The sequence below is a fragment of the Oryza glaberrima genome, chromosome 7, assembly GCF_000147395.1.
Source record: "Oryza glaberrima chromosome 7, OglaRS2, whole genome shotgun sequence".
Lineage (NCBI taxonomy): Eukaryota > Viridiplantae > Streptophyta > Magnoliopsida > Poales > Poaceae > Oryza > Oryza glaberrima.
In genome coordinates this window covers 11,812,970-11,826,118 of record NC_068332.1, presented here as the reverse complement: position 1 = coordinate 11,826,118, position 13,149 = coordinate 11,812,970, and the positions used below count along the sequence as shown (strand labels likewise).

At 41.0% G+C, this 13,149-nt stretch overlaps 2 protein-coding genes across 2 annotated transcripts; one reads left to right on the top strand and one right to left on the bottom strand.

Annotated features, from left to right (window-relative positions):
- Positions 1–3,341: 3,341 nt before the first annotated feature.
- On the top strand, positions 3,342–8,726 carry LOC127780870 (mitochondrial import inner membrane translocase subunit TIM44-2). The gene is made up of 14 exons (XM_052307844.1): positions 3,342–3,504; positions 4,581–4,687; positions 5,159–5,233; positions 5,375–5,450; positions 5,558–5,602; positions 5,701–6,111; positions 6,193–6,261; positions 6,349–6,413; positions 6,784–6,852; positions 6,934–7,006; positions 7,233–7,337; positions 7,579–7,650; positions 7,740–7,802; positions 8,424–8,726. Exons 1-14 carry the CDS (start codon positions 3,442–3,444, stop codon positions 8,556–8,558), a joined length of 1,428 nt encoding a protein of 475 aa, XP_052163804.1. The 5' UTR covers positions 3,342–3,441; the 3' UTR covers positions 8,559–8,726.
- A 2,830-nt stretch (positions 8,727–11,556) lies between these two features.
- On the bottom strand, positions 11,557–12,618 carry LOC127780116 (SKP1-like protein 1B). Its single transcript, XM_052307067.1, has one exon. It carries the CDS (start codon positions 12,544–12,546, stop codon positions 11,833–11,835), a length of 714 nt encoding a protein of 237 aa, XP_052163027.1. The 5' UTR covers positions 12,547–12,618; the 3' UTR covers positions 11,557–11,832.
- Between the last annotated feature and the right edge of the window lie 531 nt (positions 12,619–13,149).

Below are 13,149 nucleotides of genomic sequence, written 5' to 3'. Positions count from 1 at the left end.
TCGATGGCTTGGAGGTGGAATCCTCGGTGCTGAACATGCGCAGCTGGCCTCTAGCACCATTTGAGGAAGTGGGAAGGCATCGAGGTTGCTAACTCCCCCCCCCCCCCCCCCCCCTACATATGGATGCCAACCTCGTCCATGACGAGCTAGGGCCACCGCTCCGGGGATCGACTTGCCATCCAGGGCTACCGCTTGAGAAAGGAGCTTGCCGGCGCAGCCTTTAGCCCTTGTCATAGCCACCGACGAAGAGGAGGATATGGGAAGACGCCGCCACCGATAAAGAGGAAAAATTGGAAGGACGCTGGCTCCTGAGTCCTCCCGCAATGGATGGAAGGAGGTCGATGACGACCGCGGTGACGGACGTGGCTTTCAAACCCTTCCGCCATGGATGTGATCAAGGAGGTCGCCGATGGTGGTGGCTCCTGAGCCCTCCCACCATGGCTGGGAGGAGGTCAACGATGACGACAGCAATAGCGGTGGCTCCCGTTCCCTTTCGACGCGGATGGGAGGTGGTCGACGACGACGGTGGTGGCTCCCGAGCCCTCCCGTCCACGGTGGGAGGAGATCGACAACGGCGGCGGTGACGGTGGTAGAGGATGAGGAGCGCCGAAGAGATAGATTGGAGAGAGGAAGGGGAAAGAGAAGGGAGGAGAGGGAGGTGAAGAAGATGGAACTGACAGCTAGGTCCCACATGCAGTTAGAGCTATCGGAGATTTTTGACCGATACCGTGCTGTAGTGGTATGGTTCCAATTTTCCTAAATTATGGTGGCACTTAACCGATATCGCGAATAGTAGTGGCATTTTTTAATATGGTATATTTGCAATGGCATGAATCCAATTAACCAAAAATATTTGGGTAGAGTACATTACAAAATCCAGGTCTTTTAACTCATGACGAAAGAAACCATTAGATCACTAGCGTCCTCGGGCAATTCATAAAGAAATCGACAACCTTTTGTAAATATAGAAATAAGAAAATGTCTGGAGTTGAGTTTTCTTTTATTTATTTGTTTATTACTCCCAGTTGGAAGACATCACTAGACACCTCCATCACCTCCATCAGGGAGCACTAGACACCCTTGGCTATGTACATTCGATTGTATGTAGAGGCCGGATTTATCCCATGTTTTTTTAAAAAAAAGGAGCACTGGACACCCATCAGGTTACACCCTAGTGCCCCAAGCTAAAGGGAGACTAGTCTCACTCTCACCAACTTTCTTCCGAGAAATTTTTGTGTCCCGGAGTTTTGTCTCAATTTCTTCTATATCTCTAAATTTTGTCTCATCCTTTTGCATGCCTTTGAGTTCTCATTTTAATCCCTTCTATACCTATTATTTTAGTTCATCGTCTTTTTTGCAAAATGAATATGTTGCCCCTTTCTCATACTTGCGAGAGAACACTATTCTCAAGTGAAAAAAAGTCACTCGTAAAAAAACAAAGGGGATGGAATTATTCGACTACAATTTAAAATTTTTAAATAAATATATTTTCAAATTTAATTTAATGAAATTTGTACAACATTTTCAACACAATTTAAAACTAAATAAAAAATAATTTTTGGTTCTAATTCTCGATGATACTCTTGTGATATGAGCAATAGTGGCATGATCTTTCCATGAGTTGAGATAATCATGATTTAGGAGAGAAGTTAGCAACTCAACTACAACCGCGCGAAATGGTGTTGTGTTGCGTCTTAGCGGTCGATATATCTCTTTGTGTATTGTTGATATTGTCGGTGCAGATCAACCTTATTCCTACAAGCAAATCGCTAAACAAGAAAAACAAGATTTAAAAAAAAACAAAAGTGCAAATAGGAATAAAGCCCATGATAAATCGGACACTTGAAAGGTGGGTTCCGAAGATAAGTAATTGAACGGTATAGCTATCACGCATAATAATAAGATAAAGTAGTAATGGCTAAATTTTAATATAACAAAAACCAAGAGAAGTTGAAGGGGGTACCTAACTATTTTGAAAGTGGAAGGACGATTAAGGTTTCCTAGAGCCATGCTCCACTAAGTTAGGCACACACAACATGAACCCTACTTGGGCTGAGCTTCTATACGAAGTTACAGGCCCAAAGATTCATGATAGGTGTCACAACATATTTTTTCACAATCACACCCGAGTCAGATAAAATTTAGAGATGATACTATGTTAAAAAGGGGACTCAAAAATTTCTGATGGACGGAGCTATATTGATGTTTTGATTAGTTGTTGTATAGTTTGAGTCATTAAAGAAGTATAATCTTTTATTGTAGAGTAAATTTCATAAAACTACACGTTTTGTGGTCCAAGTTGCAGAAAACAACACATACTTTGACAGTTGGCACTTAAGTACATATATTTTGGTTGTGTAATTTCACAAAACCACACTATCGATAAATGGATTCACCTGCGAGATGACGAGGCTGTTTCACTTAGGACGAGGACATGGCATCCTATTACCAGCCATCGCATGAAATTAATAGGATGCCACATCCTCATCCTAGATGGAACAACAACATCATCTCACGGGTGAATCCATTCATTGATAGTGTGGTTTTGTGAAACTAAACTACCAAAATATAAGTACTTAAGTGTCGAGTGTCGAAATGTGTGTGCTTTTCTGTAACTTGAACCATAAAACATGTAGTTTTATAAAATATACTCTTTATTATATTGTCTTGTAATGAGATATTTATGAAGTGATCTAGGTGCTCCTTGGATCAGCTTCGACTTTGGTCCACAAGGACCCCTCCCCCAAATCTACTGTATAGGCATGGGCCATTGAACTGTTTATCATGATTTTTTTTTAGTTTTCAACTCAAATGCTAGTTTTAATAGATTTGTAATAATATGAGAAATTATTTGCTATATCTAGTTTGAACAAATTTTGCATATGGTCGACATTATAACATTTTGGAACATGGAAGAGAACCAACCAAAAAAATTTACTAGAAGATAAGAGTGCCATTTTATAACACCAAATGTTATTATAGTACCATCTGTGATACTTGTCTGATTAGCTCGATTTTATCAACCTTCAATTTTAATTAGAGTTTCTTGCATCGGTTTCCAATGGGGAAGTCCCCTGCAAAACTCTTGTCTTGAGAAAAAAGAAAGGAAAGCCCCGGAGCCGACCACCCTCCCCCCGTCCCCCGGGCTTCATCCGTTGCGAAGTGCGAACCCTAGACATGTAGTCGTTCGCCGCCCGTTCCGTTCCGTTCCCTATCCCAGGCTCTCCCGGCCAGCCTCCAGCCTCGGCCTTCATCCAAACACCAGGCTAACCTATTCCTCGTGTAAAAAAATCCTAGGGCCGCCTTAGTCTTTCTCCCCTCTCCCCTCTCCCCCTCCCGCCCGCCTCTCCTCCCCTCCCCCCCGCCCGGGCGCCGCCACCTCCCCCGCCCTGCGAGCCTCGCCGAAACCCCCCGCCGCTTCCTTCCGTTCCCCCTCCAGCGATGGCGACCTCGGCGCTGCTCCGGGCTCTGAGGCGGCCCTCGTCGGAAGCCGCGCTGCGATTGGTGAGTGTGATTCTTCTTATTATTATGCTGTTTCTTTGTTTTGTTTTTTTTGGGTCCGCGAAGCGCCTTCGAGGAGGCGCGGGGGGGGGGGCTGTACTATTATTATTGCGGTGCGAAGATTGGAGCGCCAGCCAACTTGTTCGGGTTCGTTTTTGTTGTTCATCGATGTTGGGGGCATAGGAGAATAATGAGGTTGGAATAAAAATTGTTGATTTAGTATACTGAGCGAGATACTATAAATTGTGGCTTGGTTTGCCTATGTTACTGTATTTTTTTTCTTCATTCGCTCTGGTCCATCTGTTGAAATTCAACATTTAGAACGCTGTGGAATGAGAGGAAAAATTCTGTTTGTTGGCTGACAATAGAATTTTGATCTGAGGAAAATGGGTACTTTTCAATCGGTTTTTGTGCACCTTTAGTTCAGTATCTTAGTAATCATATGAAGAATATGTCGAGCACATAAAAGGATATTAAATGTTCATATGAATTATTTGGAAGAAAAATACGCCTGAGAATCCCAAAGAGAAAGTTAGCTATAACTGATCTCAATCGAAATTGTTGAAGGAGAAATGTTAGTTAACATATATAATCCTTCAAAATATCACCGGGGAATGATGCACGAACAACAAGGATGTAGCTTTGGTTGAGCTGTATATGGCATATCACTTCAACACTTTGTGCGTGTAGCTTAGAATGCCGGAGTTTTATTTTGAGACTGGTATGCTGTCACAGCATAGCAGTCTTGAACTAAATCTCTCGGAGAGATAGAAATAATTACTTGCTGCTTATGCATTTGCATTAGCAAAGAGCTTGCCTTTATTATTGAACTTGGTTAAGATTTCCGTTGAGTAGATAAACATTGTTCTGTAAACATGGAATAAATAATGGCTTCCAATCAGTGTAATATACTTCTAAAAGTATTTTGATGCTTTATTCTTTTCTTTAATAAAATGAATTGAGGGATGTCTATGGATATATTATTCACTATGTGGTGCTTATGTTATTTCAACTTTATTCCTTGCGTTATATTTATGCATACAGTTTACTGATTGCCGTCTCCCTTATCATGTGTGCAGGCAGCAAGTGTCAGGGTGCAAGGAGTTACTGGATATAGGCATTTGAATAATCGGAATCTAAGTGTCTTTAATGAGTTCTCAAAACAATTGAAGGGGGAGGCTAAGAGGTTAGCCTTAATATGACAATTGATGTTTCCACTCATTCCAATTGTAGATCATGTTGACTTTTGCACAGGAATTAACAAAGTGTTTGTGAAAAAAATTGTGATATCCCTTCTTGTCCCTTAATATTTCTCTGGCATGTTGGCTGTGGACCCAGATGTCAGTGGAACATGGTGGTTAAATAGTAGATTGAGTAAAATTTTCAGGGGGCATGAGAGCATTTTTCCTTGTTACTAAAACATTGGAAAAGATACCTAACTTTTTTCATGAGGCAGGCATCATGCAATTAACAAGCACACGAGAGGAAATAAGTGCCTAAATGTGCTGTAGTGAGTTATATTTAGAGAAGAATGCTAGAGTTCTAAACGAACATTTTGGAATGGAAGGAGTATTAGATATTTGGCCTTCGGCTGTTTACTCGGGAATCACCTTAATCTTATCAGCACTTCTTACTTATTCCTGTTTTTTGGCTGCAGTAATCCTGAGTTCCAGAAATCCATGAAGGAATTCAGTGAGAAACTTAGTGGGGTAAAAGAAGATCTTAAAGTAAGGTATAATTTAATAAAAGCAATGCACTTGTTCCATTTTGAGTCTTGTACATGTGGATGTTTATCGGTATATGCTTCTTTATGTAAGAAATTCCAGTTTTTCTCATAGGCTTACTTGAAGATATCATAAAATAACTTCTGCAGGACTAAGCAAACAGCTGAGACAATTTACAAGAGCGTTGATGATGTTTTGACTGAAGCTGAGGCAACATCTAAAAAGGTATGTCACCTACAGTGGCCCTTCTTGTATGATAGTTTGGTCTAGAAAAACATGTCCTATTACTTTATTTGTTCCATTTCATGCTTAGGAATTTGGCTTTATTGTAGGTTACTGCAAATGTGAAAGAAAAAATGTCTGCCGCTACAGAAGAGGTTAGTGATAAATCATTATGGCGATCTCACATCAGTCCAGTATGTATCTTACTGTTTTTTACATGGAGTTTCCTTGCTTTGTTGGGATCTATTGATAGGTAAAGGAGAGTTTTAGACTAGGAAAAGAAGATACTTCAAGTTGTAAGGATGGCTCACCTGAAACTTCGAAACATGAGTACTCTGAGACATCGTCACATTCAGATGACAAGTCACAAGCTGGCACAAGTGGCTATACATTGTTTAATAAACTGAGGTCAACACTTTCATCTGCTTCACCTGTGCTGTCTGGTGCATTTGCAAAGTTGAGGGATACTAGAGTCTCAACTTATGCTAAGCTGGGATATGAAATTTTCAAAGATGAGCTAAGCTCTAGCTCTAGCAGAAAGAAGAGAAATCATGCCAGGCATGCTTCTGCTGGAACAGTTGAAAAGAGTACTCGAACTGAGTTAGTTATTGTACCAACAAAGAAATCAGTACTGGGTGAAAAGTGGGAAGCATTTAAGAATAAGGTACTAAAGGGGACCCCTGAACATTCATCTCCTTTTTTTCTACTTTAATCTTCCATCTGAAACCTTTTTTTCTCTATTAAGATGCGAGGTCATCCAGCCTATAAGAGAGTGAATGAATATACCAAACCCGTCGTCAACATAGGACAAGAGGTACCATCGGAATGCTGTACAATTTCGTTTCATGAAACTGGTGGAATGCAGTTTTTCCTGTACCAGTGATATTTTACATTTGTACAGGTAGCTGAGGATGTACGAGAGCGGTGGGAGACAAGTGACAATCCAGTGGTTCAGAAAATTCAAGAGTAATTGAACTCCATTATTTGTGCTATTGTTGATTCTGATTTATTTCAAACAGAGTTATGCTATGTTATTTATTTGTTTTATGATTTAGCACATTATGTTCTGTATAAAAAAAATACATATGGTTGCCAAAATAAACAGAATATCATTGGTGATACATGAATTGATGAAAACTTAACACATTATGTTCTGTATAAAAAGTACATATGGTTTCCAAATAAACAGAATATCATTGGTGATACATGAAAACTAAATGCAATAATCTCTTTCTTACAGTTGCAATTAGTTAATATATTTTCTCTTTGTTTGGTCATATTCAGAATATATCAACTTGTGATGTTCTGTTGATTTGTCTTTGTTCATTCCTTGCAGTTTGAATGAATCTATTTTTGAGGAAACCGCAACTGCAGTGTCTTTCAGGGAAATTCGGCAGAGAGACCCGTAAGATGTTCAAGAATATATGCAACTCACAGTTTGATAATTTTAGGATATATCTGAACTATGTCACCATTTTGTGCACAGATCCTTTTCTTTGCCTGATTTTGCTGGTGATGTTCAAGAAATGATTAAACCTGTTCTTACTGCATATTCCAAGGTAGCATCCATCTTACCAAGATAAATTCTCAGTATTGAACTAGCATGATTGTGTGGTTGAAGGTCCTAATGATGTAGTGGAATTATGAAAACTAACGAGTCTGATATAAAACTATCCGCGTGAGTTTGAAGCGGTCAATTAACTTGCTTTAATGCTTTTTAATAGATATTGTCTGATATTATATTAAACAATCTAATTATCTCAAGACTACACATTATGCTTTCAGGGTGATGTGAAGACCTTAAAAAAGTATTGCACCAAGGAAGTGATTGAACGCTGCAAAGGAGAGAGAGATGCTTATGCATCACAGGGCATATTTTTCGATCACAAAGTAGGCACTTCTGTCCTATATTTGACAACATTCCCTTTCCTGCAGTTTTCTTTTTGTAAACTACAGATTAAACATATGCCTTCCTTAGTATTTAGTCAATTTAAGCCCCATTCTGTAGATTTGGATTCATTCATGTGAGCTATTATTTGTTGCTTGTAAGCTGGACTATATGACCCCATAAAAGGAACTAAAGCTGGACTATATAACCCCATTAAAGATATGATTTTCTGTTGCCTTGCAGATTTTGCATATTTCAGATGCTGATGTAAGAGAAACAAAAATGATGGGATCTACGCCCATCATTATTGTAGGGGTAATTGGCTAAGTGTCATTTTAAATTTTAAATGTGTCATTTTTGTTGTTTATTCTGCTTACATATACTTTTCTGAAAATGTGTTTCAGTTCCAAACACAGCAAATTTACTGTGTTCGTGATAGGGAAGGACAAGTAACAGAAGGAGGGCAGGTAGGCTATCCATAGGGCTATATGCTGCTTTTGTTGTACTAATGTTTTTCTTTCTATTGACTTGTGCATTAATCTGATAGATGGTAGCTTTGTTGTTAGCTCAACGGCCTTATTGATTACACTCTCATACCAGCTCCTTGCTTGATAGAATTTAACTAAATGAATTTTTGCTCATTTGGTAATTTAATCTTGCAAAACTCATGGCAATATTCTCCTGGGGTAAATATCTTTTACACCAGGAGCATGCACCATTAATTATCTTTTTTCAAGATTACACAGCTAATCATGTAGCTAGAGTTGTTAAATACTAGTTTCTTATTATAAACCTGAATGGGAGGTTGGACCTGTACAGTCTACCATTAAATAGACGGTCTACTATTAAATAGCATAAATATTTATTTCATTTCTATAGAACCAAGTAGGTCATGGAATTTTTGGGTAGGATCCTATGAATTTCTAAAAAATATATAATGAACCATATGGTTGCCTTTAGAAAACATTGTTAGGGAATAATGCTTTGCTCTTATTAGGTTCTTTTAATTCAAAGGTGGAGCATAGCCCATATTTTGTAACAAATAAACTAATACTTTTATCGTTTTGTTTTGCTTGAAATTCTGGTAGGACACCATCCAAACTGTCTTTTATGCATGGGCCATGCAACTGATGGATAGTGATGAGGTGCCAGAGGAAGAGTCATATTACCCGGTTTGGCGGTTGCGTGAGATCCAGCAAGTTGGTATCAAAGCTCTCATATAGAGTAGGTCTTCTCTTCTCTTGCTATTTCTTTCTCAATTGGATCAGTCATTGCCAAACATGCATTCGCTATTTGGGATGGAAGAGCCTAACACTTCGAACTTATGCTGCTGTACGATGTGATCCTCTCAGTTCAGTGCAAGCAATTTTCAACAAATAGTTTCATATAATTTATACTGATGATAGAAACCTCTTCTCAATCTCTCTCTCTCTCTCTCTCTCTCTCTCTCTCTCTGCCCCCCGCTGATGTATCTAATGTCTACTATGTTTTTTTTTGTGAAGTCAGCTGTTCTTTTTGCATGTTGGCTGAAAAAGATTGTATAAGTTTTGTAACAACATTTTTTTTGTCCCTACTTGGAAAAGAATGCACCGGAGTCTTGGGAGCATTTTCTATCCAAGAGATTATTTAGAGGAGGAAAGCAGCCACCTGGTGCGAACATTATGACTAGAAGTTGGTAACAGAGTAACCTGATGGTTGAAAGCATGTTCTGTGGTTTCAGTGTTGAGGTTGAAAATTATCTGAAGGTTTTGGCTTTTGACAGTGGCATTTTGTTTGTTTGCCTTCATTAACATTCACTTCGTTGTTCGTACAGTGTATTTTCCGTATCATCTCAAGTTTGGCTGACCACAACTGCAAATTTGTTCAACATGAAATGATATGCTCATACGCGACATGAAACGACGCAATTGTCTACATTGCACTGTTCACTTCAAATAATTTCTTAAGATGTTTGATTTGCAAAATCTAGTAATACATATTTTCCGTTTTTTCTCGCTCGGGGAAAAGAGTAAACACTGATCGAGTTTAAAACAAAGGGGATTTCCGTCTCGAATGAAAACTAGTACTACTCACTGCTGCTTCTGCAGTTAACAATAACATGATAACATCAGCAATCAAATATGTACTGCCGCTAACACTAACATCAGCAACTGAATTTTTCTCTTTTCTTAACTGAGCAAAGCACTTGGTGGAGCATTTGTTGAGAAACCAATGCTAGCTTGCACAAAGAAGTCGTGGAGACAGGTTGTGAACTGAGTTTAGCTGCGTATCGCATATTGGTTTCTTTGCTCCAGTTGTGAACTGTTATATGCTTTCTGCAATGGTTAAAGCCTTAGCTTCTGCAAATAGTCTGACCGGAAATAGCTTGGTAATTTGTTTGGCAACAACAGTCCTTTCGGTAGCATGGATGTGTATAACTGCAATGTAAGAATGAATGATGGCATCTGAATGCTCTGTACCTGAATGTTGAAAATGAAGCCAGCCTCTATATAAGCCTGACTGTGATGTACTGATTGTTACTGTATGGTATCTGAATGGATAAACACGCAAAGTGTGCATTGATTTCTGCTTCTTGTTGGTGAAATTGAAACTTGTTTTTGAAAGTAAGCTTGATTCCGAAAATAAACTTGTTCCTTGTTTTCCATAACCTAGTTTGCAGGCCATGCTGAACCACTTGCTATTTCTAGGAAATACTGATGCACACAATTCCTACAATATACTGATGCTTGCAGATAGTTCGATCTGAAATTGGTTCAACTTGTGTTAGTATTTCTAGGAAAATTCGATGATCCCTACCCTACACTGAACCACGTAGTTTCAGAGTACACAGTAATACAGTATCCACGACTGATGCATGCACTGAAAATCCTGAAAATTCAATCCACCAAAGTATACTTACGCATGCATTGAATTTGATCACCAAAATATCACACATGAGCAGACTAGTACACAAATATGAAGTGATGACATCCAGAATATATTTGTTTCAACCATAGGCGATATTTTCCAACCATATATACAAAATAACAGTAGCCGCAGACAATTTGTGCCATCAATACATATTAGAAAGAGTAGTAGCAGCGGCCAATTCTTTTAGTGCAGAAAATCTCCTAGAAAGAGTGCTACCACTACTCATGTCAAATACTTTTTTTCTATTTTTGCAGTGTCCTGAACAATGTAAGAAGACAGCGTAGAATTTTGCAGAGCACTATGAAGAATCTGAAAGGAAAAAAAGAAACAGAGCAGATTTTCCAGACTCGGAAATTCCAAATGACGAGTGAAAAAACACCAAACATATCACAACCTGCACCATGTGATGGGCAGCGATATCTGATATAGAACATTGAGAACTATGGATCTTGAAAAGCATCAGATACAAGCCATACTCCCCAAAGCAACAGCCAAACACATATTGGCTCTATAGCCAACTCTACATCAGAATTCATAGAATACACATCCCACATGCTTGCAAATCAAACAACACACCGGAAAACCATCTAGGGAAACAACACGCCAGGGAAAGATGCACCACAACACATAGGGGAGCAGGTTTAAACAACACACAGAGCATACTGTGCATACTATCAGATCAGTCCACTCAATCTGTGAAACCAAATGCCCCCAACATAAATTTCACAGTAGTATTCACATATGTATTACACAGCCAAATGCGCAAATTGTAAAATCTCAACCTATGAATGCAGAAAATGCATAAATATCTGATGGTATCCAAGCCAAATTATACACACCTGAACATGTAACCCAAAGAACAGGCAAGAAAATATGCCGAGAAATGTTGCAAATCAGAAAACCGGATCTCTTAAGACAACCACAACCTCAACGAACTACATGCCATTAAGCCAACGAGCATATCAATTAATCGATGCCAGTACTATTCCAGAGGTAGACAGAGAAATCATTTCTTCAGAAATCAAATGCCCCGAACACAAGTTTCACAAGAGTCTTCAGAGATGTGTAACAGCCAAATGCCCAAACATAAGTACAGAATCGCAATCCCTAAATCTTAATACCGTTGGACGGTCTCTTCTTAGGCCATTACGGCCAAAAAAAAAAAAGCAAGGAGGACAAGAGAGAAGAACATCCAAGCCAATATACACATCTGAACATTCAATCCTAAAAAAAGCAGACAAAAAAATATGCACGGTACTGTGAAATGTTGCAAATGAGAAAACCAAATCTCTTAATACAGCCTCAAAGAAGAACCACATGTTATTCAGCCATTGTGCCAACGAGCATATCAATTAATCAAGTACTAGCAGTATTCCATTTCCATAGGTAGACAGACAATATTTCAGATGCAAACAAGCAGTTGAACATCAGATTCTGTTCTTGTTGGACAGGAAGTAAAGGAAAGGTAAAAAGCAAGAACACCGATTCGATCCGAACCTTACCAGAGACAACTACCATTCTGCAAGACACGCGACGGGTTAAGCGATGATGAGATGAGCATATGGCCGATCGGGGAGGGAGGGGACGTTACGGGTTGGGGAAGGCCCAGGGATTGAGCGCCCTGATTGCCTGCTGTTCGTCCGCGGTGAAGTCGTTGGCGATGTTGAGGGTGTCACGCATCTCCTGGGAGTTCTTGCCCTTGAGCATGTCGGCGACCTTCTGGCTGGCGATGTCGAAGAGCCCTTGGATGTCGAGGAAGTGGGCGGCGAGGAGGAGGTTGTAGAGGGGCCACTGATCGACGTTGACGAACTCCTTGTCCCAGTTCTTGAGCACCTCCTCCTCGGTCGCGGTGGGGTCGTCGTCGGGGACGCTGGTGCTGCTGCTTGACGCCGCCGCCGCGCCGGTGTTGGTGAAGACGGTGGCGGTGCTGTTGCCCTTCTCGTCGACCTTGGCGTGCTTCATGCAGTATTTCTTGACCTCGGGGAAGATAGTGGAGGGGACTTGGTGGGGGAGCTTGACCATGGAGATCTCGCCGTCGCCGCTGGGCTTGTCGGAGTCGGATTCGTCGTCGACGATCTTGCATGAGTTGCGGATGACCGTGCTTAGCATCGCCGCGGCCAGCGGCATGTCGAAGGTCTTGCCGTCCGAGCACTCGACGGAGATCATCTTGGCGCCGGCCTTCTCCTCCCCGCTGTTGTCCCCCGCCGTGACCTTCTCCTTCCCCTTGTCCTCCGCCGCCACCGTCTCTCCCTCCTCCGCCTCCTTCACCGTCTCTCCCTCTCCCTTCTGATCCGACGCCATGGCTCTCGCTCGCTCACGACGAAACTCTAACCTCCTCTTCTGATTTGCTAGCTAGCTGGCGCTCCGCTCACGGTGGAGGTGGATGCGATGCGAGGTGGAATGATCGGCGTGGCCGCCGTTTTATACACGAGCCGCCGCGCGATTGCCGGGTTCGGGTCTGAGCCCGTGAGGAGAGGAGACGTGCCGGATTTTGCTTCCTTCTCTACTCCGCTTTTCTGTGACGTTCACGTCCGTTTTTTGTTCTGCACGAATGGTGACTACATGGGCCCTGATGCGCGGGGAGGTGATGGGCCGATAAGTAATCTGTCCATTCGGAACAATTACGTGGACATTAAGTCCACTTGCGGTCCCTCATCTTTACGTTGAGTTTAATTGATGTCCCTAACCCTAATACCAGAAATCGTTGCGCCCCATCTTTCCAAAACCATTCAAATCAGATCCTGTAATAGTATTGGAGATGGTTTTAGCTAACGTGGCATCCTAAACAGCAAAAAGAAAATAAAAACATGTGGGGCCCACGTATAAGTGGACTTCCAACTCTCCCCATCTATCTCCTCTCTTCGAGTTTGCTGGCGGGGAAAGGACTAGTGGTTGGCGCGCTTG